General features: G+C 46.5%; 2 protein-coding genes, 1 long non-coding RNA gene, 1 other non-coding gene and 2 pseudogenes across 6 annotated transcripts; 2 read left to right on the forward strand and 4 right to left on the reverse strand.

Moving 5' to 3' along the window:
• Window positions 1-6,836: 6,836 nt before the first annotated feature.
• LOC112890622 lies at window positions 6,837-11,253 on the forward strand (annotated as a pseudogene).
• Window positions 11,254-11,946: 693 nt separating this feature from the next.
• On the reverse strand, window positions 11,947-13,950 carry LOC112890876 (probable 2-oxoglutarate-dependent dioxygenase ANS). The gene is made up of 3 exons (XM_025957746.1): window positions 13,399-13,950; window positions 12,590-12,911; window positions 11,947-12,392 (listed from the first exon to the last, which is right to left on the reverse strand). The coding sequence occupies exons 1-3, from the start codon at window positions 13,866-13,868 to the stop codon at window positions 12,144-12,146; spliced, it is 1,041 nt and encodes a 346-aa protein (XP_025813531.1). The 5' UTR covers window positions 13,869-13,950; the 3' UTR covers window positions 11,947-12,143.
• A 30-nt stretch (window positions 13,951-13,980) lies between these two features.
• TRNAP-UGG lies at window positions 13,981-14,052 on the reverse strand. The gene has a single exon. It is a non-coding gene; the product is annotated as a tRNA-Pro (tRNA).
• A 1,497-nt stretch (window positions 14,053-15,549) lies between these two features.
• On the reverse strand, window positions 15,550-17,065 carry LOC112890623. Its single transcript, XM_025957478.1, has 3 exons — window positions 16,541-17,065; window positions 16,273-16,332; window positions 15,550-15,921 (listed from the first exon to the last, which is right to left on the reverse strand). The coding sequence occupies exons 1-3, from the start codon at window positions 17,063-17,065 to the stop codon at window positions 15,550-15,552; spliced, it is 957 nt and encodes a 318-aa protein (XP_025813263.1).
• A 904-nt stretch (window positions 17,066-17,969) lies between these two features.
• LOC112889746 lies at window positions 17,970-20,585 on the reverse strand. Of its 3 annotated transcripts, none has more exons than XR_003228177.1 (6): window positions 20,024-20,585; window positions 19,854-19,949; window positions 19,593-19,655; window positions 18,658-19,348; window positions 18,364-18,513; window positions 17,970-18,291 (listed from the first exon to the last, which is right to left on the reverse strand). It is a non-coding gene; the product is annotated as an uncharacterized LOC112889746 (long non-coding RNA). The 3 variants fall into 3 exon arrangements; XR_003228175.1 differs by having other exon boundaries at window positions 19,593-19,658; XR_003228176.1 differs by lacking the exon at window positions 19,854-19,949 and having other exon boundaries at window positions 19,593-19,658.
• Window positions 20,586-23,137: 2,552 nt separating this feature from the next.
• On the forward strand, window positions 23,138-25,785 carry LOC112888404 (annotated as a pseudogene).
• The last annotated feature ends 1,018 nt before the right edge of the window (window positions 25,786-26,803 follow it).

Raw genomic sequence — 26,803 nt, forward strand, 5'->3', positions numbered from 1 at the left:
TTTAGGATAGATTAAGAGGAGAGAGAGCGAGCAAAAGATACATATATCCTCCAAGAGCTTTTCGTTTGCCAATCATAATTAAAGTTGTTTCTATATTAAACAAGGAAGGAAGGAATAAGTAAAAAGTAAGCATGCAACTAAGAGCCAATTCAATATTTATCCAAAATTCTAGAATATCTCACATTAAAATATAAATTTTAAATCCTTTAATACCTTATATTCTAGAACGGTAGGAGTCGAAACCAGTTAGGTGTTTCGTATGCGTAAGGTGACCTATTTCTGAGGACCAAATAGGCCAACTCAGTAGCCCAGCAACCAAACAAAAGGAAATGTTCTGTAACAAGTAAACTGTTTCAGGTAATAATTCAAGATGTTTTCTCAAAACAAAACAAAATGATCCAAAAAGAGAAGGAAATAAAAAGGAAAAACAATCAAGCGGCCGCATCGGATATGATGACTGATAGATAGGATTTCAAAGCCAGCGGCGAGGAGAGGAAAGTAGCATGACCGTCAGATTTCAACTCGCGCACGAATCTTAAATTAACTGAAATAATGGTTGAGAATCGGATGACTAAAATAGGATTCTCATTCACGGGGTTGACTGCGGAGAAGGTCTCCTCCAAATGAGGCCCGATTTCTAGCATGCAAATAGGTCAGCCCAGAAGTCCAAGGTAAATGGGCCCGATTAAGTAGCGTAGAGGCCCAAAACAGATCACACGCTCATGAGAAGTTCATAACATTTCGAACCGTTCCTGGATGTGTTGTAAAAGAGATTGTTCCTGAATATTTAAGACGGTATTTCAGAACGAAGTGTTTCAAAAAAATCTTCAAAATTATTTAAAAAAATCAATAAAAAAGAGCCTCGCCACCTCTGCGGATCGCGTGTGCTCACCGAGGCGGCGGACCACATGAGAATGGGCTCCCATTCTCCGAGCCACGCTAGTCTATTTGAATTTCGAACCGCGCGTGGCGCTTGTGAGCTTGTTTCGATTGCCAAAACCACCCCCGTAGCGTCGTGCCATCGACCTCAACAAGGTCAGTATCGCCAACGCCAAGGCGCACACGCGGTCACCGAACTCACCGCCGGCGCTACGATGACGACGACGATTGTGATGTGATCGAGTGAGTTTCTTTTCTCGTTGTTCTTCGCACCGGAGCTGGGTACTGCAGGGCAAGAACGAACGGACATATCAACATGTCGTTCGCCTCGTATTGTATCATAATATAATATGAAGGGTGTGTTCGTTTCCTATCCTCTAAATTTTAGACCCATCACATCAAAGAGAATCTTGTTATTTAGAAGTATTAAATAAAGTCTAATTATAAAACTTTTTGCACAGATGGATGCTAATTCGCGAGACAAATTTAACGAGCCTAATTAATCCATAATTTGCCATAGTGATGCTACAGTAATCATCCGCTAATCATGGACTAATATACCTCATTAGATTCGTCTCGCGAATTAGCCCTGGGGTTCTGCAATTAGTTTTGTAATTAGACTTTATTTAATACTTCTAAATGACAAGATTCTCTTTAATGTGATGGGTCTAAACTTTAGACCCTAGGAAACGAACGCACCCGAAGTTGTGGAGAGACGGTGCCTTCCATCTGGCACGACAACGCTTCCAGCTGTCGTGCAGGAAAGGTAGAGCAGCAGTATAAGGGCACAACTGTATCAATCTTTGCGCTGCTTGCACTGCACAAGAACAGATACAGCAGCACCGCCATTAACAATTCCCAAATCTCTTCTGCTGATCTGCAGTTCCTGCAAAACGCACAGAGATGTAGAAGAAAGAACATCCCAAAGTCGGCTACCACCTCGAGGGCCGAATCAGTCCATGAAAGATACAGGCATCAACCATGCATCATGACATCGCCGGCAGAGTCTAGGCACTCGATGAGATCCATCAGCGCGTCAGTTCTTGTGGAGTAGCTCGCCTTGCACGGCCGGATCTTCACCGTATCGACCCGGCACTCGACGCAGCCCAATGCAAGGATCATCTCCAGATTCTGCAGCTCCGGCTGGCTGATTCGGCCCCACATGCCGGCGGACAGCTGGCATCCCGCAACCGACCTGCGCTTGCGACTCCACCAGACTAGAGGCCAGCACCTTGAAATCCCCCCGCCCCCGCCTCCGCGCCCAAAAGTAATCGTCTCGCAACGAACTCCTCTACCTCCCCTTCCTCTCGCAAGTCGCAGCAGCAGTGCCAAGAAAGCTACGCGCTGGCCTCCGCCCCCGCAGCAGATCAAGCGGCGCCAGCGCCAGCTATGGAAGATACCTTCCTCGACGGGACGCACGTGCGGCTGCGGACCTCGAATGGAAGCAGGTACCTCCCTCCACGCCATGAAGGACGGGCTGGCGACCGGCTTGCGATGGAGGCGCGCTTCGTTAAACGCGGCTTGGGCAGTACAACACATCGTGCGCGAGGGCACGACTTATCTTCTTCTCCGCACCGCAGTGCAGACTATGGAAGGTACCTTGCCCTGCGCAGAGTCAATGCTGCACCGGCGATCTGCCAAGTCTGCGAAGCCGTCCTGCGACCCTGCGACCACCGGGATAGGCGCGACATCCAGTGGGAGGTGATCCTGCTTCACGAGGCGAGCCGACGGATTCACCTACGACATATATAGTCGGTGTGGTATGTGGTACAGCCCTGGGGGATCGAGAAGCTGGGTGGTCGAGATGATTCCCCCAAGACTGTTCGCCCCAGAACTCCCAGGGATAGTTCAGGTGAGCTCGCCGTCCCCTCCGCCTTGGAAGTTCTGCAATCTGGTACTTCTGGGAAGTTCTTGCAATCTGGTACATACTTCTTGCAACCAGAACTTCTTGGAAGTTCTTGATTGATTCGTCGCCCTGTTAGTCTGTTACTGCATCTCTTTGTTACTGAATCTTGATGCAAAACTGGCTCTGTGTTCTCGAATTCTTGCTCCGCTGTACTTGTTCTGGTTCGAGGGCACGTCGGTGTCGCTGCTGCGGGACACTTTGGCTTTTCGAGTCGGGGAGGCAAACTCCGAGAATATTATCCGCTGCGTGCGGGCTGGGAGACGTGGGCGCCCGAGAATGAGAAGGAAATGGACATCGTCGTGTTTACGACAGGCTCACCAGGTTAGAAATTTGCGGTTCTCTCTGTGATCTCTGCCAACAATCTGATCGCAGTTCAGAAAATTCAGTAGTTCCACTTATTGGCCAATAGCATTGATCTTCTGACTGATTGTCTGCTCCTTTTAGTATTTGGTTATTCACAAAATGTGTAGCGGTTAGTTTACCCATCTCCGCTGCAAAACACATGACATTGTGCCTAATTATATCATAGTTTTACTTGTTCCTCGTGAATCCAGCTGCTCTACTCAGGCGTTGGTGTTATTGCTGGATAGTGTATGGCATTGCTGATAGTAATTCTGAAGTTCTGAATTTGCTGTGTAAGGATATCAGTAAGTAGTTGCTGCATGTAGTGTTATTTTTCCAGGTTTTCGTATTAATCCAAGCGCGTCAAGGTGTTCTTATTTTAAATTTCTTTTAGTTTGCTGTACTCAGTTTGGTTTGGACAATCTGAAAATGCTGTAGGTAAGCAGGTTGAATGAAAATAATACAGGGATTATATTATACTTGCCTTTACAGTGCCTATTGGTTCTGCTGTCTTTCTGACAGATTATTAGAAATGCAATGCTGAAAAAGTTGATCCCCCATGACATGCTGTCTAATTGCCTCATTGTCTTATCTGTGTCCCCTTTGTGAATTTCAGCCGCTGAGGCATTGAGGTACCCAAATGTTGATGCACACTAGAGGTAGATGATGGCAGGACTCCTGACAACCACCTCGCAATTCATCTCTTCAGAATTCCAATATACCACTGAGTCTGATACAACATGAGAATCGGCTGTCAATTTTTGGTAGTTAGGTTTGATCCATCCTCCTAATAGGAAGCAGTTTGTACTGGTCTTTCAGTTTCACAACTCACAAACTTTTGATCAATTTTTGCAGTGGCATTAGTAGTAATCACAAGCTTCATCTCTATTGCCTGATAGCAAGAATGGATGTTGCTTTCAGTACCTGCCCTTTTGGTAGATTTCAGTAGATGTTTCGCAGCAGCACGTTAGGCTTTTCGATCCATCCATGTTCTGACGGATTACGCGGGGATTCTCTTTCCGAGATTCCCACCACGACGCCGTCACGCACCAACCATCTGCGCGTCGCGTCGGCCGGGATTGCAGCTCTCCGCAGCCGTCGACTTTTACCACGGCCGGCCGGTCGCGTGGTATTTGCCTCGATCTGAGCCTCGCGCTGCTCGCAAGGCGCAGGTGACAACCCGCCTGGCGGCCCTCGAAGCCGAAGCCTTGCTCGTGTGGCTGCGCACGTTCGAGAATGCTCTGTACGACGGGGTGTGGAGTGCTCGCGGCCGGAGCACCCGAGGCGGTCTCGGGGTGCACGGAGCCACCATGGCTATGGCGATGCTGTGGTTGTTTCGATTTTCTTTTGCATAAAACTCCCTTGCAGTTTTTCACATACACCCTAAAATGAATCGCGATTAATAATCACGATCCGATATTTTTTTAAATTAAACCCACTAAAGTGGATCCAGCTTTGCGAGAGAAAAAAAAATCCTTTTCGTCCGGCGACGGCGAGCGGACTTGCGCTACGCCGGGCGTTGGCAGCCGGCTCGCCCGAAATTGATGGCAAAAGCCAAAAGGCCAAGGTTATCCTGTTGTGTCTTCCATTGAGTTCAAAGGGCATTCGACAAAACAATGACCGGTGGCTGGACGCCGTCGCGGCGCGCGGCGCGGTTTGAAGCCCGCGCGCGGGCGCTCGGATGGCGAGGTGCAGCAGCGCGTGCTGGGCGAGCTAATCGCCCAGGTCGACGGGTTCATCGATGGCACGAAATCATAGATGAGAGCGGCCGCCTGATCACCACGGCGTGCTTCCACAACGGCATCCGAGCGGGCATGGTCGCCTGGAGGAGAACATTCACGACGAAGCACGGGAGGAAGCTACTGCTCGGCCGCTCGGCGCGCGCGAGGGGACGGCCGCGCCTGGTCCCGGCTCCCCATCCGCGCCGATCTCGGCCGCACATGCTCGATCCAACGCTCGGGAGAGGCCCGGGGTGGACGGTATTTCATTTACCGTCCACCCCCTGACGGTAGACGAAGTACCGTCCACCTCTGGGGTTCGACCCGGCCGACGCCGTTGGCAACATGGCTGGCACGCCGCGTCGTCGAGATCTCCACCGCCCACCCTACTGGATCCAGAATAGTTCGTAACGTGTTCCAGCTTGCCAGAGAGAAGGTGCATCGACCGCCTTCGTCATATCGACGCGGTGGACGCCGTCGCAGCGGCGCGCGCAGCTCGACGGACGGCTGGGCGTGTAATCGTGTACTGGTGGACGACGGGCTCCGACCTGTGGGCAGCGGACACGGTGGCTGCGCCGCGGGCGCGGCAGCTGGATCTCGGTGCCTCGAGAAGTGGCCGGAGCAAGGCGTGGGTCTTGAGAGGGCAGCATTGAGCGCCACCGAGAACACATCCATCGCGGCGCGCTTCGAGAGGCCGGCGTTGAGGAACAGGCACACGCGCTCGATTTGTTCCGCATCTCCGGCGTCCGGAGGAGCCCAGGCCGCGGATGGCGGCTGCGCAAATACAAGCCGGAGAGTCACGGCGGCGTGGCGCTCAACCTGCTCTCGATCGCAATTCGTGCAAGCCGCGGCCGCGCACGTTCACGACAGGGACGGGAGGAAGCTACTGCTCTCGACGCGCGGCCACGCCTGGCGCCACGGCCTGCACACGGCGTGGAAGCGAACGAAGTCGCCGGCGCCGTGCAGGTGCCGGTGTCGGCGTGCTTCTCGCCGATGGTGGCAGCCGCCTCCGCCGCCGTGCACGCCGCGTCTTCCCGCTGCATGGGCCACGACGGCGAGCTACATGCAGCGCTGGAGCTGCTGGCCAGATGGACGGGCACCGGCAATAGCAAGATGCCCATTTTTTTTGATAAACTGCAAGATGTCGATTTCGAGTGTCCATGACCAATTGTCCATGTGAGAGAGAATGACAATCACCCGCGGATGGTGAGATGGATCAAAGCTCAGCCTCAGCGTTCCGTCGAGGAAAGCGGAGAGGGTCGCTGCCATCCGCGCCAATCACGACCGCACAAAACCGATCCAGCGTTCAGGATGTTTCATTTACCGTCCACCCCCGGACGGTAGACGAAGTACCGTCCACCCTTGGGGTCCGACCTAGCCGGCGACGTTGGCAATACGGCCGGCACGCCGGTCTTCACCGCTCGCTCGCTCTGCTGGGTCCAGAGTAGTTCGCCACGTGTTCCAGCTTCCCAGGGAGAAGGTTCGGTCGTCAACTGCCTCCAGCGCATCGATCGACGCGGTGGCCGCCGGCGGCGCGCGCGTTTCGACGGACGGTTGCTCTGGGCGTGTGTACTGGTGGACGCGTTCGACCGCCGGGCGGCGGCGTGGCAGCTGGACGGTCCGTGCGTGCCGGCGTGGACGTCGAGAGGGCGGCAGCACGGCTCGGCACTGCAGCAGCAAGCGCTTTGTTCCCCGGCGATGAGACCGTGCCATGAACAATGAAAACAGAGCTGCAAACTTTTCAAAAAAAAGAGATAGGGTTTGTCTTGGATGTGGCTGGACATTAGGCTAGTCTCAATATATGTTTCATAGAGAGTTTTATGACATTAAATTTTATACCACATCAATTTTATTAATATGGCGAGAAGAGAGAAGGTGGAAATTTTACAGCAAGAAAGGAGTTTCATCCACAGCCGGCACAGTTATCTAAGTAACTGTACCATAAAACGCGTGATTCCTCGCCACGGCCGGGACCCAAGACGGAATAAGCCATGTTTGTCCCGGCGCTCGCACGCACGCGCCTTCTTTATAACCAAGGCCAGCGCGACCAAGGCATAGCGTCGCCGATCGTCTCTGCACGAGGAGCCATCCCTGCGGGCTGCGGCGACGACGCCACCATGCTCAGAGTTGGAGGCAGCAGCAGCAGCAGGTGCGGCGTGCCCACAGCCACAGGGCTTCGGACCAAGCACTCCCCTTCGCTCCGCCAAATAATGCCGTCAAGGTATCATCATGCAGCGATGCCGATGGAACCTGCTGCTGTCTGATCCTCTCGTCTCGTCCTGCTCAGTAGCGTCAAGGCTGTGTCATTCCTGCACCTCAGTACTACTGTACTAGTGGCAAACAGAGCTGAGGTCGAGCCTGCTCGAATAACTGCAAATTTTTGGTACTAGTATGTGTAAGATAAGAAGGACACGCCTCTAAATTGCCGTCGGTTTCAGGTGCCATCGCCTGGATGGAAGAAGCAGGACCTCATGCGGGAGATGTCGAAAACTCTCAAGTCAGTCGCTTCAGGTCTCCTGCAACGGTTCGTAGACACAGCATACAGATTCTCTGAGCAGCCTTCTCTGAATGAGGTAAATGTAAAGATGTTTTCCTTTTTATCTTTTCTCACTAGCATTATTCCGTGCTACTCCTTTTAGGTTTTAACTTAAGGAAGACTTCAACACTCGTGGCATTCGGGAACAAAAATATAAGCTTGAAATTAGCTAGCCTATACGTCGCACTGATTCTTTTTCAGCATACCAGACTGTTGGTTTCTTTTAGAAATGCAGTACTTTCTCAACCTACTGATAGCAAGTGACATATGTATGCTTCAGTTTAATATTATTGAATATGCGACATCTATGAACAAACTTTCCTAGCTCATTGATGTTACTCAACTCATATTGCTACGATCAGAAAAACAAAATTGAGTAAGTTTCCCACGGGGGAATTTTCGACCTGTCGACGAAATCGGTGAGGCGGTTTTACTAGACGATCTCAGCGCAGAGGTCCCCGAAGATTTTCCTGAGGGTGTCTACATAAGAATTGGTGAGCTCCACTTGAGTCATGTTCAATACAGTATGAATTACTACTTGCAGTTGAATTGATGAGTTGAAGATTCGCAACATATAGTACAAGTAAAATTTCCAAATTCCTAATTGTGGCTTTAACTTTTGGACTAACGTCATAACTTAAAGAAAATACCCATGTGTTGATGTATTTCACTAGTTTAACAGGTCCAAACCCTCTCTATTCAACACAGACAATCGCAGATTCGATACTTGGTTCAACATCATACATGTATTACGAAGGGCATGGAATGCTACATGTTGTGTACTTTAACAAGAGCGGTCTAGGAGAATGGAGGATATCCTATAGGAACAAGTTTGTGGATTCAGACACCTTTCAATTAGAGAGAGAGAAGAACGAAGTGGCTTTTGTGCCATTTGCTGATGGACAGCTCAATGCAACACTAGCTGCATCTGTTCTTAATATTGTAAGTCTTACATTTGACAGTAAAAATAGTTGCAATCAAGGGTGAATGCAATTTTAATTGATAGTAAAAATATAGTTGGAATCAAAGGTAAATGAACTTTAATTGGTAAAGTTATTTATGATAAACACAAATTTCTACGTCAGTTATTCCAGTATTCTTTTTGGGCAACTATAGTCCCATGAAGAAAGGCTGTTATAGTATGAGTAAAATACGACAATCCAGTTCATTAATATTTTAGTACTTGAAAGCAAACGATGAAACTCTCTATCTGTAGATGTAATTGCTATATAGCTTCTACTGCAATACTGACAGAATTTTTTATGGCATAGTTGAGATTTGGAAAAGCTGTGAAGGACAGCGCAAATACTAACGTATTTGAGCATGCGGGACGAGCTTTCGCTGTCTCGGAAAACCATCTGCCATATGAAATCGACATCAATAATCTCAACACACTAGGACCTTATAGCATCAGTGGAGCTTGGAGCCAACCTTTCACTAGTCATCCAAAGGTATGCAATGGCAGCTGTTAACTACAAACGCCTTGCAAGAAAAAAAACCACTAGACTATTTTGTACATATGATTCACGAAAAAGGGCAGTCGTTCCAACTTCCGTTTTTACCGATCCAAAGGCCCCCCCAAAAAGGAGGTCACAAGTTCACTCCATGGTTCATAATTCAGAAAGCCTGAAAATGGAGCACTTTAGAATTTTAGTAATCAGTTACTAAATATTGTCTATCCTGTTAACGATTTGTCTTTACAGAAGATTCAAGGAAGCGGAGATCTGGTGATAATGGGGACAAATATTGAAAAACCTCACTATGTGCTTGGGGTAATTTCGTGTAAGTTGTGGAATGTTAATCAATCCACCATCCAACAAGTAAAATAATACATGAGGTGAAATTAACAATATTTAGGTGTAAAATGTGTAAAAAGCTCAGTAACTTATTTTAACAGGGGCTGCATTAAATGATTAAGATAAAAAACTTCCAGAAATGTGCTCACTGGAAACTGATAGCATGGACCACTAAAATTTTTCACTTCACATATTTTATCATATTCCCTCCGTCCTGGAATATAGCTAGCTTTAGCATTTTATCATACTCCCTCCCATCCTGCAGTACATCACAACTGCAGTTAATTATTGATGCCCCTTTTTACACGAATAAGCTGATGGTGAGAGGCTTCTTCACAAGGTTGATCTCAAATTTGAGGAAGGGAAATTCATTCATGACATTGGAGTAACTACGAGGTATATTTTATTTTGTTTACAAGTCATATTAGATTCCTCTATCTAAACATCACCATTCTCTAACAACTATTTCATGTAATATAGATACAATATTATAATGGACTATCCTCTCAGATTTGGCATATCCAGGACACTCTTACAAAAGCCGTGAGTGAACTCTGTATGCATTTTGTGTGTGTGTGTGTGGTTGGGGGGGGGGGGGGTGTACCCTGCAGATTCTGCCATAACAATGTGCACATCTTTATCTTCAGATTTATTGAAAATGATATGAATGGAAAATCACGTATTGGAGTAATGCCTCGTTTCGGTGATGCTGAGTCCATCATATGGTTTGATGTTGAGAACCACTGCAGTTACCATTTATTTAATTGCTTTGAGGGTGGAAATGAGGTAAATTTTGTAAAATCTAAATGTATCCCTGCAAATATAGACACAAGGGAGTCATATGACAATAAACCTTCCATATTTAGTAATAATTTATATAAGGAATTGTTCATATTTTCCTGTTTTATGTACTTTGACAAAAAGCCTGTGAGCAGGTTGTTGTCAGAGGCTGCCGGATACTGGGTTCTGTTATACATAGTGACCGTCATAGAGTTGACAAGTCTAAATGGTATGGAAGGGCATTTCTCCAACCTGATAAGGATTCAAAAGATTTTGATCCTTCACTAGATGGCATTCTCTTTTCTCGCCCTTATGAATGGAAGTTAAATTTGGAAAGTGGCACTACAAATGAAGGTTATATTACCAGTAAGAAAGTTGCAATGGATTTCCCTGTCATCAATGACAAATTTATTGGCATTAGAAACTATATGGGTATGCTCAAGTTGTTGACTCATTAGCAACCAGTAAAACAGGTAACATCCTAACTATTGCAGTTTTTTGAAAAATTATTTCCTTCTCGGTTGTTTTTGTTCTCCACCCTGTTACACAATTCATTTTCATGGCGTATGTTCATATTGATTTAAGTTACCTTCATGATCCCCAATACTGTATGCATATAATTTTGTGAAAGTGTGCAGGCTTGTTTAAATTTAAGATGATTGCAAAGCTGCACTTCGACATGCCAAATAAGGTTAGTTACTACTAAGTATTGCACAAAGTATTAGATAGTTCCATTAGTACACAAACTAAAGTATTCCGTTAGTACACAAACTAAAGTATTAGAAAAACCTCAGGAAAACAAGCAATTTATCTCAGTCGAGTACCAGACCTTACAAGTGAAGCAGTTCTGCTCTGGAGTTCAATTTGTTGCAAAGGAAAATGGAAACGATGAAGATGATGGATGGGTCGTTACATATGTCCATGATGAGGGAACAAACATCTCTTAGGTAATTAAATTGTGTGTTTGAAGAGAGTATGTCACGTTGCTCTTCATTATTTCCTTGCATTATTTATTTCACCAGATTTATTGTCTTCCCCAGGTTTACATTATTGACGCAAAAAGATTTTCAGAGGAGCCAGTAGCAAAAATTACTTTACCTCAAAGGGTTCCATATGGTTTCCATGGGAATTTTTTCTATAAGTAATCATAAATGAACTGTAGCAATCCATTCACTTTGCCTTTTGTCCTTATACTTTGTTTTGCAATACAGATCGGATGGCATATGTTAAGATGGAAAACTAGATGTATTTTACCATTCTCCAAACAAAAACTTCCTTCCACTTCTCGCTGTGCACTAAACAAAAGTAGTTTAAAAATAAAAAATCTACCTGTAATTTCCCATTCCCTCCCACCAGTTCCCTCATACAATGGAAACTTCCTTTTCCTGATCATAATGGCCTGAAGGATAATAATTATAGCATCATCCCCTTGGTTGAGTCTCTAGGGCAATTTGGATAAAAATGATAGGAGAACAAAAGGATCTCCACATCGAGAAAGGTTCAAATTAGGGGGAAGCAATAAGCAGAATAATGGCCATACCATTGGTGATGCGGCCAGGCGATAGAGCTAGGAGCTTTCACTCGGCTGGTGGTTCCATCCGAGCAGCCCCAAGCAGCGTATAGTGTACAGCCCCGCAACCACTGTCACTGCCAGAGTTGCTCCCACCCTGCCTTGCACCACTAATGCTGCCTGCCCACTAGAGGAGACTGCAATGATGAAGGGACATGAGCAATACAATGAATGCTGGAACTGATGATTAACAATTGATCTTTTTAACTGCAACATTAAACCAACTACAGTTTCCAGATTATAACCTAGAAAAGTTTGTCCTTAGTAGCACGATCAGGTATTTCCACGACACCAATACCAAGCTTTTTAGCAACTAAGCCAAAAAAAACACAAAATTAAGAAAGATTAATTATGTGAAAGAAAAATGAAGATGTCAAGATTCAGTCTTGTTTACTCTTTCAACCAGTGAGATGAAAGTATTAACAAATATTGGCAATGATAAAGTACTTTATTGCACCATATACATCATACAAGTTGTATTCCCTATCTTTATTGATCAAGATTGGTAACTGCTTTGTTGGACATGTATTGGGACACACCCGAACGGCTTGTATGTTGTATCATGTTTTTAGGCGCCTCTAACTATTTTTTTTCAAAGAACCAGGCACCTCTAACTCTACGGCTGAATCAGGAGGGCGTCAATGTTGCGCTTGCCCTCTGGACCTTTGCTATACCAAGATGAGACATAGTCACCATAGATTACATCCCGATACTTTTGTGGCTCATCCTTGCTCACAAGCTGTGGGGCAGTGCATATTTTCCTTGACTTTGATGGGTCATAGAATGTCGCCACGGACAAGCGTGCACGTTCAGCATTGACAACAGCTCGATGAACAGAGCTCTTGTATCTTCCATTGGTGATGATCTGGAGAAGGGTAAAAACACAAATAACATGGTTTAATCCTAAAGGAACCAAATCTCAAATAAAAAAAATATTATTCATACAACACTTAAGCCATAACACACCACAACAGGGCCCCATGAAGAGTGCGGAACATCAGCCATGGATCAGGAAAAAATGGTAGATTAATACTGATGATAAAACATGTTTATGTACAGTACCTCTGTCTGGTCAGCCAAAATGACAAGGATACCATCAGGCAAAGGAGCCACAGGTATCCACATTCCATCCTTCAATACCTCGAGGCCACCCACATCATCTTGTATCAGAAGCGTTATTGCACCCATATCAGAATGAGATTGCAATCCAAGAGCAAGATCTGGTTGTGGACAAGGAGAATAATAGCTAATGGTGATATTCTGATAAACTTCTCCAACCACCTCTTCTATATAAGATGGTGGCAGATTCAGATTTCCAGAGATGATACGCAGCAATCTTTGAGCAAGATCTTTCATGCTATTGCTGTATTTCACAATAGTATCCCTGCAAATGCTTACGTGCATTAGCTTCTGTGTCTCAGGAAAAAAAAGATATCTGGTGTAATGTGCTGACAGGGATGAAAATAGGACGCTTAACTACAACACGTAAAAACATACTAAACAGACAGCACAATGCTATCAAAGAAGCCAGTACAGCAACAGAGTGTCAAGTTGAAGTGGCCTCATTTTGGGATAAAAGTTCAAATCACATAGCTACACATTATCTGAGGTTAGCTAAGTTTCATTCCCCTGGCCCCTGGGTTGTGCCATGATCTGAATCTCAGAGTGAATTACTGATGCAGAGAGTTCAATGCTTGATTGCCCACTTTCTACTTGTCAGCACATCTGAACAAAAATTCCTACATCTCTTATGCTTATAAACTCTACCTTCTCATTCCTGTACGAACAGAACTGTACACTTACCAAATCATGACTCATCCAGAGCTGAACAGATAGAGAGGATTTTTCCTATTGTTGAACAGGCCAATTACCTGTATCCGGGGACGAAATCGGGCCAGTGGGCGGGATCACGGCGGGACTCCGGGAGCGTGTGGTGGTCGAAGTAGTCGCGCCAGTCGAGCACGGAGTCGTCGTTGGCGAGCATGCGGCTGCCGTATCCTTCCGCGGCGGCGCCCCTGGCCGGGTCGCACGCGAACCGGAGCTTGTCCTCCATGGGCGCGCGGAAGAAGGCGAGCCCAGCTCCGCGCACCGCGTCGAGGAGCTCCCCCGGCACGCCGTGCCCGACCACGTGGAAGGCGCCCCAGTCCGCGCACGCGGCGCGGACGGCGTCGGCCGCGTTGGGGGACGAGAGGTCGACGACCGGGATGGAGAGCGCGGCGGGAACGGGGGAGGACGACGGGTGGGCCGGGCGGTGCTCGGGCGGCTGGATGTACTGCGCCGGGAGGCGGGACACGCCGGTCTCGGCGAGGGCCTGGACGCGCGGCGGCGCGGCGGTTTCCATCGCAGCGGCGGCGGTGGCACAGACTTCGGTTGGTGGCTTTGGCCTTTGGCTAGTGGTAAACTGAAATTTTGCCACAACGGAGCAGCAGAAGGGCAAAAAAGATAAATTATAAGGGGCGTTGCGAGAATCGAACTCGCGACCTCTCGCACCCAAAGCGAGAATCATACCACTAGACCAAACGCCCTGTTGTGCTCCATGGATTAATTAAAAGTTATACACACGTTTTAATCCAAAGTCACATGTCCAGTGGCCAAGTCTGAACGCTGAAGCCCGGTGCCTTCATCGGTTCGTCACCCGGAAGACCACAGATTTTCAAAAATGCTGATCACGTTGTTGAAACAGGCACCGCAGATCTGCTACCACCTTGTGACGTTCGATCGGATTCCACAGATTCAGGCATGGGCGTCAGACAGTATGCAAGTCACTCTACCATTTGTTGCCTACTCGGTTGAAGCAAGGAAAGGATATCGTATTGCAAATATCGATGGTTTTCATTGGTGCAGAGAAGAGAGAACGTTTAAAAAAATATGGTTTGGTCTTCAAATAATGGATCTAAAAGTCCGGAACATGCAGCAGTTGGAGATTGATTGTGCATGCCCAGTAAAGGGTGCCCACGAAAAGCAAACCCGGTTTCTGAAACTTTGTTTGCTCAGTACATGTGAATTTGTGGTGCAATTCTGTGTACAACTACATTGTGTATTGTACGACTTATCTGAAAAGAAAAACGAACATTGTACTTCTGAAAATGTGTACTGTCTAGATCACCTGTTGTGGTAGTGTTCCGTTCATTTGCTGAAAATATGTGAAGAAGCGGCGAGTTGACAGTTGCGCGAAGAGTTTCAGCAATCAGCATACAAATGATGTAATATTTCAGTTCATAACTAAAACCTGAGACTTGCCAAAGCTTTGCACAGAGGCAGAGTTCCAGTGGACAAATGGTGTAACCAAGATTTTTCAGTTCTAGACTTTCAACTTACATTTACTGAAATCTACCAAAAGGGCAGGTACAGAAATCAACATCCATCCTTGCTATCAGGCGATAGAGATGAAGCTTGTGACTACTACTAATGCCACTGCAAAATTGATCAGCAGTTTGTGAGTTGTGAAACTGAAAGATCAGTACAAACTGCTTCCTGTTAGGAGGAAGGATCAAACCTAACTACCAAAAATTGACAGCCGATTCTCATGTTGAATTAGACTCAGTGCTACATTGGAATTCTGAAGAGATGAATTGCGAGGTGGTTGTCAGGAGTCCTGCCATCATCTACCTCCAGTGTGCATCAACATTTGGGTACCTCAATGCCTCAGCGGCTGAAATTCACAAAGGGGACACAGATAAGACAATGAGGCAGTTAGACAACATGTCATGGGGGATTAACTTTTTCAGCATTGCATTTCTAATAATCTGTCAGAAAGACAGCAGAACCAATAGGCATGTATTATTTTCATTCAACCTGCTTACCTACAGCATTTTCAGATTGTCCAAACCAAACTAAGTACAGCAAAATAAATTTAAATAAGAACACCTTGACGCGCTTGGATAATTAAAAAACCTAGAAAAAGAACACTACATGCAGCAACCATTTACTGATCTCCTTACACAGCAAATTCAGAACTTCAGAATTACTGTCAGCGATGCTTCACACTATCCAAGCTACGGTTTCTACCTCATCAGTACGATCTACTGAACATCTGTCACCATGCGACCACTGAAAAACGCAAAGACTGTCTCACCTGGTGTATCGGCAATGACGGCGACGACGTCCAAGGTCTCCTCGTTGCGAGGCAGGTCGATGAACAGCGGGGTCGGCTGCCCGTAGCGGCCGGCCCGGACGCACACAATGACGCGGAAGAAGAAGAGCGCAAGGCCCACATGGGTCGCCACCTCCCATCTCAGGTTGAACACGGACCGGCCATGGAACTGGAACGTGGCCCAGCCGTTCGGGTTCAGGTTGAAGTTGCCTTGATGGTCCGCCTGCACGTACCGGATCGTTCGCTGCAGCACCACGGGCTCGTGCAGGAGGAACAGGCCGCGGAAGCCTTCTCGATTAATCTGTTACACGATGGAACACTCGTGTTTAGGAAACCTTAGCAAGTAGACAGCACTGGTTCTGATTTCAGAACAATACTGAATGGCTAATTTGGTTCAGAAACAGGCAATTCTGAACAAAATGTTCAGAAACAGGCATTCAGCCTAAACTGTGATCTGGCAAGAAATGGCCAAGAACTGAAAACTACGAAAAGTGGTTCTGAAATGGTTCGAATATACAACACACATTAATCTGACAGATCAACATATGACGGGCAGAAATTCTAAAGAAATCATTGTTGAGTAGGTTCTCAGATAAGGAAATGGGAAGGCGAAAAGGACTAATTTGGTCAAGAATTCCTCCGAAAAGCAAACCAAATGCAGGGGAGCAGGATTGAAGAACCCAGAAACTCCGCTGCTCAATACGAGCTGGACCTACAGGATTTCAAAAATTCAACGAGAGAAGTGGGTAATCAATCTTGGCATAAATTTGATCCCAAGAGAATGCAATCATCACGTTTGGCAGTTCTTGTAAAATCCACTCGAACAAGAAACATCTAGCCCCGGAGTGCAAGAAACATCAAGAAACCCTGCTCCGCCCAAATCAATGCGAGTAGTGCCTAAGTGGGGACGGCGAGCTCACCGGAGTTGGAGGTATGAGGAGCGGCGGCCCGGGTCTCGGGGGGATGGACTCGACCTTCCAATGCATCATCGTGCTCTGGTTGTCGAAGTCGTCGACGGAGACGCCGGCGTGCCAGAGGCGGTACCTGCCGTTGGCGCGGAGAAGGCGGTAGGAGACGTGGCGCAGGAGGACGTACCCGGCGTGCCCCGAGCCGACGGGCTTCCACAGGACGGGGTCCACGCCCTCCTCGCCGTAGTCCCCCTGGACGACGCGGTGGCCGCGGTGCCCCGGCGGCGCCGGGTCGGGCGAGGCCGCGAGGTACCGGCCGTAGGCGGCGCTGTGGAGGAGGACGCAGGTGGTGCCGTCGTGCAGGATCCGCTGCACCCGCCACGCCGCGTTCGCCGACCGGCGGCGGAGCCAGCGCAGGGAGACGCCCGCCCCGTCCTCGTCGGCGTGGAGGTACCCGCCGTGCACGCGGCTCCGCAGCCGCACGTGCGCCCCGTCGGGGAACTGCTGCATCGCGTCCGCCGCCGATCCGGTGGCCATCTGGTCGGCGAGCGAGAGGCTTCTCCTGGTTCCTTGCGCGCTGCTGCGAGGGGAAGGGGAAGTGTGGTGGGAGAGGAGCGAGCAGAGCAGGTTCGTTGCGACGGTTACGTTTGGGCGCCCAGGCGGCTCGGCGGGGAAATTCAAGGCGGTGGCCTCGGCGTCGGGTGGAGGGCGCAAGCGCGGGTTGCTTGCTGCATGTACCACAGCCACTGACAGGTGGGGCCAGTATCGGGTCACGCTGATGTGGCGCTCCAACCGCTCTGCCCGCTGGCGCGTGGGGCCAGCAGCAGGATCGGACTCAGATCCTGGCAGCGTGGAACGCAACGCACGCGGTCGAGTCCAATTGCAAGAGTCACGAGCACCTGCCGGCTGCCGCGCCGCTCCATATAGCCGCCACCCCGCCCAGGACAAACCAACGTTGCTGGTTGCATCCCTCCCCCTCCCCTGCCCGTCGAGCCTCTCGCGGTCGCGGCTGCAAACTGCTTCGTCGCCGGCGCAAGATCCGTCGTCTGCTTCGGCGCTACCACCGGCCAACGAGGGCGTCGCCGGACTTATAGTTCATTCTTTAGCCTCCGTTGGCGAAGGGTGTCAACAAGACAATTAAAAAAAGACCTAAAATCTGTCAATTTTTGAACCATTGTATTGAAATATACAAAGTTTTGGATCCAAATCCACGACCCCACCAGTATATAATAGAGTTCAATGAACATAGCAAGTTATGTGCCAGTTCACGAACACAGTAGGTTAAGTACGCTGTCAAATAGGTTTCGCCTCGCGTTCCCCAGGGCGCACCACATTTATGGTGGAGCGGAGCCGGTAGTACCTTACTCAAATAGACTTCAACTTGAGTTTATAGAGAATGGTAACAAGAAACCAATGCAAATATATTTTATAAGGAATGTAGAGATGTTATTTATTTGGTATCATAAATACTAATGGTCTTTGTGAAACCTATAATTGTTTAACTTAGTACAAACTCAGAAGTGCTTGAATTTGTAGCCGGAGGTAGTATACAGACAAGGGTAGCAGGTTTGACATCAGATGAACAAACTAAAAGAAGCGCCCCATGCATGATCTTCATTTCAGCTGCAGATGACAAAGCTGATACTTCCTTCCGTCATTCTGGATCACTTCATCTGTTAGGTACTAAGAAAGACCAGAAACCTTTTGTTTCATTCGGAATACCCAAAATCTTCAGCATAACATGTATCCATGGCTGTCCTCACCTTCATAGAAAGAACAGAAATGAATGGATTCAGTAGTAAACTGTGCCCCAGCAATCGAATATTAGTAGTTACCTTTAGGCTTGTAAGATATGCAAAAGGTGCACCACCCACCCAGTTACCGCCCATCACCAGCTTTCTCTGCTCATCATGCCAAAGAGTGAAACGAGGTTCACCAATAGGAGGTGTGAGACCCGGATGTTTCAGCCAATCCAGTAAATACAACTGCATACACAGCAGATGTGAAATGTAAGAAAATGTATTTTAGGGAAAGTAATTGAATACAACTCTATATACGGCAGATGTGAAAGGTAACAAAACGAATAAAAAGTAGAGAATGTACTTGATTGGTAAGTACATAATACTTACCCCAAGAAAATAAGTGGATCCGTTTGCAAAGGTCGCAGATCTGTCCTCCTGTAATTTTTTGGCACTCTTTCTAACTGCTTCCATGATGTAGCCAACCCAGTCGTAGGACATTATAATATTCACGTCGAGGCAAGTTTCCAATAATCTTTTGCTGACAGAGAGAGATGTTGTAGGAGCAAAGATCTTATCTACTAAAATCAAAGTCCAACATGTGACAAAAAGGTCATCATATCCAAAAATAATCACCAAAACCGACTTTTTAAAGCACATCTTCATATCCAAATTTAAAGCACATCTCTTCTGCATCATGGTGCCATAGCATCCAAGCCCCAAGTTCCCTGAATGTGTGGCAAATCTTCATATCCAAATAATCACCAAAACCGACTTTTTTAAGTTTGGCCACCTGATTGGGATTCAACGCGCTGGTAATGCGGATCACTAACCTTGGATTGCACCTACTGCTGATCAGTCCACAAATTAAAGGTGGTAGATGTAATGTACTAAAGCAGCGCATGAATAAATAGCTGGTGATGAGCTTGTGCCAGTATTTGCAGACAGTTGAGGCACAGAGGATGCCTCTAGCATTAGGTGGAAGACGAAGGAAAATTTCAGTGAGCATCTCATCCGGCAGGAGGCAAATATTATACCAGGAATGCTTCCTGATGTGATCAGTCACCAGATCAACTGTGCCCTGCAGAAATTCAACTTGAGTCGGTAAACCATTCATGAAACGATAAGTTGAAACTTTTCATGGGGAAAAGAAACGAAATCATGCATGTCAGTATATACTAAAAATAAACATTTACACTCGGGGCATCTGTGTTCTTGCCCACCAAACAACCTTTCTTAGTTAGTGGTAGTATTATAACACGAATTTTAGGTGACATGCGTATGATAATTTTTTACTACTGTCAAAACGAGTAAAAGGTACCCACATCAAAACCGTTATTGCCATTCCCATTCTTCTTCTTTGCAGGTAGGAACATGTTATCTTCATTCTGCTGTAGAAACAAAAAGAAAAAGAAAAAAAAAATGAGACCCCAAAAAATTGGAAACAGAGTGACATAAGACAGAGACATTATACTAATAAACAGTCCGTGTGTACAAACCCACATGTTATAAAGTCGGAATTTCGGCGTGGACTAGTAGGGTAAAAAAAACAAAATCAAATTTGTGAAACCGAAAAAGATAATCACCTCCAAAAGTTATCCTCCACCTGCAGCAGACGCAGCAGAAGAATATAATACATGTGTAAATAGGGATGTCCAGGAATCCCTTTTTTACAGATATATCTAGGATGAAGGGAATCATTAGATTAGTGTATCACTGAGAAAGGGTACTTCAGGCGATAACTCATAGTACTCACCAAGTCGCCCGTGCAGGCGATAGCTTCTGGGGAATCTCAAATCTAAACAAGAACATCCGAGTTCTGACTTGAGCGTACGTGCTCGGAGTCCTCGTCATCAGTCTTCTCGTGGTCGTCGCCGAGTCCACGGTTCTCCAAGGCCTCCCTCTCCCCTCCCGCCACGGCGGTGACGCGGGGGGGAACGAAACTCCGGCGAGCCTCCGTCCGCGGGGACAGATCGACGTCCCCGTCGCTCCGGTTGCCTTCCATCCCCTAAGATCAGGCACGGCCGCACGGCGAGGTGCTCGGACTGGACTGGAGGGGATCTACCGCGCCGGGAAATTAAAGACCCTAAAATCATCGCCGGTTGTTATGACTTATGAATATAAATGCTCTTCTGATGAGTTTTTTAGTCTATGCCAAATTAAAGTATCATCCGATCGATAGTGATGCCGAGGCTAGATGGTGGTCACCAACTGCTCCTGGCGGTAAATGCAGTTCCAGGACCCGGGATGTCGCCCGTGTCAGATATTAGTAATACGTCAGCAAGCAGATAAGCACAATGGGCCAGTGAAAATAAGAATCAAACAGTCTTCTTATGGTAATTAGGGGCTTACGTCATAGTAAGAGCAGCTCCAATAGTTATGTAAATTTTAGCTCCCTAAATCTATATTTAGAGAGTTGCTAAACTAGTATTGGAAGTTAAAAAAAGTTGGTCTCCAACGGTTCCTCATATTTAGGGGGTAAATCAAATTTGAAATCTACATGGGCTGGTAATCCATTTAATTTCTATGTGGGCTGTCAATCCATTGGGTTGTTTATCCTCGTGCCGCAAATACGTACCTACGTACTAGCTGCCGCAGTCGCAGATACACGCTGCCGCCGTAGCCGCAGATACACGCCGTCACAAGTACATGTACGTGTGTGACCTGTGCCTGTAGCGATCAACTTGAAGGCTCGACGTCTCCACCCGCCGGCAACCGCGATGGAATTCGACGCGGAATCCAAGAAGGAGCAAGCGAGCAGCGATGGTTTACCTGCGAGCGAGGCGAGATGGAGGCCAGCGGAAGTATTCGATGTGGACGGCCGGGGGCAGCGCCGTCTTGACCGCTTCGGCCAGGGAGCCGTTCTGGAGGAGGGGAGGAAGAGGAACGGGGTGTGCGCGAGATGTGGAACGAAGTGGTGGCGCGCGAAGCTGGACGAGGTGGTGTGAAAGCATTTTTCGGAGAGAATTGGCGGGAGATGTGTTTCGGGAGCTCCCTACAAGGTCTCTACATGTAGCAAGGATTTAGAGAAATTTAGGATTTTTGTAAATTTAAGAAGTTGTTTACATAACTGCTGGAGGTGGTTTTTTTAAAAAAATCTCCTTAAATCAGGATTTAGGGAGCTCTTTACATAACTATTGGAGCTGCTCTAAGAGAACGGGTGATCACCTAGGATGAAAAGTACCGAAAGGTACTGACAAATATATAAATATGCTCCATTTTCATAAAGCTCATAACCCCGATATTTGCGCCAAGCTCGAGTTTTAGTTAAGCTTTCAAGCTCGAGTTGATATGCAATTACTTAGTGAGCTGCGATTTGATTCTCAATTCATCTATATCTGTATAGCTTGATAAAGATGTAGCAAAACAAAGTAAGGTTGACACCAGATAGTATTTCTATGCAGTGGCTGGATAGATGAACAGAACACATCTTGCCAGAGGTAGTGAAGGTTTCCTGGATGTAAGCAGAAACCATTAGTATTCCATCTATGGAGGGTAGCAAGTTCTTTCTTTTGAAAGCAAGAGTGCTAGAAATGATAGAATTGGCAACCCGCCGTCAGAGCTGTGATTCGAAATATTTGACTAAACAGGGTAGCAAACTGCAGCTGAAGATCAGAGCCTGTAAAGATGCTCAAGTTCTCTTTTCATGCCATAACTATTCAAATGATTCCATGCACATCAGGCATATGCACGATCTGAGCATTGGTGATCCCTTTGATCAGTCGTTGTGTAGCTGTAAAAGTTTCCAGTTTCTTTGAGCTGGTATCCTGCAAACCATAAATGGAATACTAATGGTTTCTGCTTACATCCAGGAAACCTTCACTACCTCTGGCAAGATGTGTTCTGTTCATCTATCCAGCCACTGCATAGATATACTATCTGGTGTCAACCTTACTTTGTTTTGCTACATCTTTATCAAGCTATACAGATACAGATGAATTGAGAATCAAATCGCAGTTAACTAAGTAATTGCATATCAACTCGAGCTTGAAAGCTTAACTAAAACTCGAGCTTGCTTGGTGCAAATATCGGGGTTATGAGCTTTATGAAAATGGAGCATATTTACATATTTGTTAGTGCCTTTCGGTACTTTTCATCCTAGGTGATCACCCGTTTTCTTACTATGACGTAAGCCCCTAATTACCATAAGAAGACTGTTTGATTCTTATTTTCACTGGCCCATTGTGCTTATCCGTGTCAGATATTACTATCCTGACGTATGCCGGGATAGCCAGGCAGGGAAACCATTCGAGTTGGCTGTGAGCGGTTAACGGCAGCAGTATAGGCGCTGAAGCTGAACTCGAGTTGCTTATCTGCTTGCTCCAACTGATCAGATGGCTCCTGCATCACTTTCAGTACAAGAGAGTTGGCTTCTTGTTCGCTAGATGCTTGCTAGTTTTCTCATCCTCCCGGTTATCAGGTTCTGATTTAACCTCAACTTTTGTAGCAGTGGCAGCAGCGAGTGCCTCTTTATCAACAGTCTTTAGTATCCAATTTGGCTGTTGCCAAATTATCAGAAGATGTTATGTGGTTCTCGAGATTGTCATTTTCTTTGAAAGATATTCCCTTTTAGCGCTATGATCTTGTCAACAAGTTTCATTTGGATATAAGAGTAAATAGTTGTCACCAAACACGTGACTCAATTCATATAATACTCGTTACTTGACAATAACATCACTTTAATTATAGCCTAGTCACAAGTCTTGTCATATGAGACTTTTATCTACACTTTCAATATATTTCATCACAAATAATCCAATAATATGATAATCACTTCCTGCTCGTACACTTAACAAGATTATTAGTTTTTTTAATTATAATATCATTCAATTCACCAAAACTTACTGCTAAAGGTCTAATGCACCTTTAGCGACGATGGCGGTGGTGACAGCGGCGACGTGAGCAGATAAATCCCGCCGCTTCTGGCTGTCTGCTAGAGTTAGAATTTGGGTATTTTGTGCTTCTTCGATCCAAGATCGAATCCTTTCTCTCTATCTTCTTCCCCAAACTAGATCCGCAACCTAGACACGCTCTTGATACCATTGATAGATACATAGGACCTTCTAGGAGCATACCAGTAGGTTATCTGTGGTGTTCCTTGCGCCCTGCTCGAAGGGGCTCGCTATGGTGTTGACGACGTGGTCGGGATGGCGATGCCGGAGTCGAGGAAGATACGGTAGTGGGTCCATCCTGCTGCTCGGCGCCCTTCGGGATCGAACCGATTGCTCCCGCTCAAGAGGGTAGCACTAACCTTCCTTGGTTGGGTTCTTATATATGTGACGCTGACACCACGAGCCCACTACCCATGACGGTGATCCGTGCCCCCGATCAGGGCGTGATTAGGGGAGTTGGGCTTGGTCCCTTGACCAAGCCTTGGAGATCAATCCAACAGCACGACATCGCGGGCGGGCCGGGGCAGACGGCGGTGCGGCTGGTGAAGGGCCCCGGCCCGGAGAACACGGTGGCGGTGGACGACCTCCTGACCGAGGACCTCGCCGCCGACTCCGCGCCCGTCGGCCGCGGGCAGGGCACCTAAATGACGGGCTCCATGCGCCGCCCGGTGTTCGTGGTGAGCGTCACGCTTCTGCTCGCCGCGGGGCCCTACAACGGGAGCACGCTCGTGGTGGCCGACCGCGACGACACGTCGGAGCTGGTGAGGGAGCTCGCCGTGGTGAGCTGGACGGGCGTGCTGTGGAGGGCCGAGGGCCACGTGCTGTGGAGCACGGCCAAGGTGGAGTCGCCCCTGCACGCCGTGCTGGAGCTGGACGTGCACGCGTCCGTGCCGGTCCCGAGGCCGACGTCGGCCAGAGGCAAAGCGGCTGCGACAATACTCGCTTCTCATCTGACCGAGCTGTAATCCAGTAATCGACGATGCAGCATCCCCGGACGCCGAGGTGGATCTACTATCCGACCCGGAAGGCTTCCCCTTCCGCGCCGCCGGTGAGCCTTTTCTCTCGTCTCTCTCTCTGTCTCCCTCACTCCCTCTCTCTCTCTCAGTGTGTGTGTGTGTGTGGAAAACTCTGATTCTTGTTTGTCTCCCCTGCTCCGGCCCCATCCTCCGAAGATGCCGCCAATCTTAGTGCCTCATTGAGCTCCGGCCGCCGCACTTTGCTTCCTGCTTCCTGCTCCCTGCTTCCCATTCTATCTACTGGCATATTTTCTTTGAACGATTTAAGATCTACTTTTGGAGAAACCAGTTAATTTTGTTTCCACCGAGTGAAGGTATAGCTCAATTCCGATTACTCGTATTCTTTGATGTTTCCGATGAAGTTTAGAGAGGCGCTTGAAATGTTCAGGTCCTTCAGAGACTTCATTGTTCTTCTAATCTGAATTTCACTAGGTGGGGTTATTATCACTTTTTTTTGCTATCTCATCATATTTATCTGATCATTATCGCAACAGCTTCATGCCTTCATGAAAAGCAAATGTTCAGGTCCTTCAGATGAAGTTTTAGCACCTTGTCAGCACCAGTTGGATTAGCATCCTAGCCACAAATAATTTATCTGAGCATTATCGCAACAGCTTCAGATGAAAATATATCTTGTGTGGTAGAGTGCCATTCTCAAAACAGACAGTGGAGAAGGTACGAATTCTAAGATTTAGGTTCACAATCTGAACTTGTGGTTTTTGGGCTGAGGATTCAGTTTTTAGTCTTGATCTTTCATGTCGTTGCTATCGATTTTGATTCAAATACAGGCGCGTTTTCGTTGGACCAGGCGGCATCTCGTAGCTGCTACCTTCCATGGTGCCTTCTTTTCTCAAATTCCAACCAACATATCTGTAGAATCTCCAAGTTTTGATTCAGAAACCGAAGGGCAGCCATACCAAAAGGGTTAGTTTACTTCTCCATTATAAGCACTTCTTTGTTTAGTGATTGACCTCTTTTTTTTTTGGAATATGGATTGTTTTGTCATGATATTCAGGTTATAGAAATTTAAAACAGATAGGATAGTAGCATGGTTGTAATGGCCACTGAACATTACATGAAAATGTATTAGCATTATTTAGTGGCAGCAAAGGAGTTGTCCATTTTTGGTAAAATACAACGAATTGTGCTGCACACAGGTTTATTATAATATCATAACAAGCAGTTACCTTGTTGGATCTTGCCTTGCAATTTAGACAATGATTTAAGCTTACGATTGGACAAGTGGATGTTTTTAATCTTATATATGCAAGCTATGTCTTGATGCTGTTGTAGTAACAAACATAGTATATTTTTTTTCAAAAAATCTATTGTTGATAATAACATTTTCGTGGGAAGTAGTTAGGTTTATTTTAATTACAATGATGATTTTTGGCAGGAAAAGGTTTTCAAAGTTTAAACCTGATAGTCGGCGGCCAATATTAATGGGAGCCAAGAGAGGGGATTGCACAATGCACCTACAAGGAAGGCTGAATATAAATGTACCAACTTGCTGGGTCTGTTGTTATTATCTTTCTAATTGACAATCGCAAAGTTTTAGAATAGTACTAGGTGCGACAAAATGCAATGGAAAGTTGCTCCCTTGCTGTGCTGCTTAAGTTTAGGTATGGTTTGCCTAGGTTGCTTTCACGAGTATTTGATATATGGTTGCCTGCTCGTGTACAGAACTATGTTTAAAAAAACTAGCACTATCTTGAAGGTGACTGGATACCCAACTGAAGCTTATACAAGGATTAGGAAGTGGGTGCTACAGCAGTGCTCTTATATGCACTTGAAGTGGTAGCACCTCCAAGGGAGAAATTCAAAGGTTTTTAAATTCTGCATGATTGGACTGGTCAACAGAGAATCAAGCACATATCTGTTGTCCTATATGGTCTCAATAACTTGAGGAACTTTATTAATAAGATTGGACTGACCAAGGCGATAGCAAGCTCATATATCTATCTGAATTCTCCAAAAAAAAAGCATCTGAACAAATGATGTCGAAATGCATGTGGTAACAAGGTTTGTCTTAAATGTAAGTTAGCAGCACCTGTGCTAAGTACTCATGCTAGCTACTTATGTTTGTGTGAAGTACTACACTACTACTACCAAAGAACTGGTACTGTTACTTGCATAAGTAGTGAAATTATACTTATTAATGAAGTTCCAGGAATTTTACTAGTGAAATTATATCCTTATTAATGAAGTTCTAGGAATTTTACTCTTGTAAACTGTAATACTAAGAAGAGGCATTGCAAAAATTTTGGCTCCGTTTTTTTTTTTTTTGCTTTGATAGGAATTACTCCTACTTCTTGTTCTGTACATTCTACTTTAGTAGCTCAGACAAGATTAAACTATTCATTATTAACATTTTGGTTTATTTTTAGGATCACATTTTGGTATATTAAGCGGTCATGTTCTGATATCAAGTTCTGAACTGACTCCTTTTTGGCCATCAGGCCCTGTGTTACTAGTTGATAACAAATGACCAAATTTGACTCTTACCACCTTGTTGGGTATTTTACAGGTCCAGGTGCCATCTGGGTGTTTCTGATACTCCAATAGCACGTTGTGTATGGCAGTGTTCAATGGTGACATGTCGCAAGAGATGCCTACCTGAATGCAAAG

The sequence above is a fragment of the Panicum hallii genome, chromosome 4 (genome assembly GCF_002211085.1).
Source record: "Panicum hallii strain FIL2 chromosome 4, PHallii_v3.1, whole genome shotgun sequence".
Classification (NCBI taxonomy): Eukaryota; Viridiplantae; Streptophyta; class Magnoliopsida; order Poales; family Poaceae; genus Panicum; species Panicum hallii.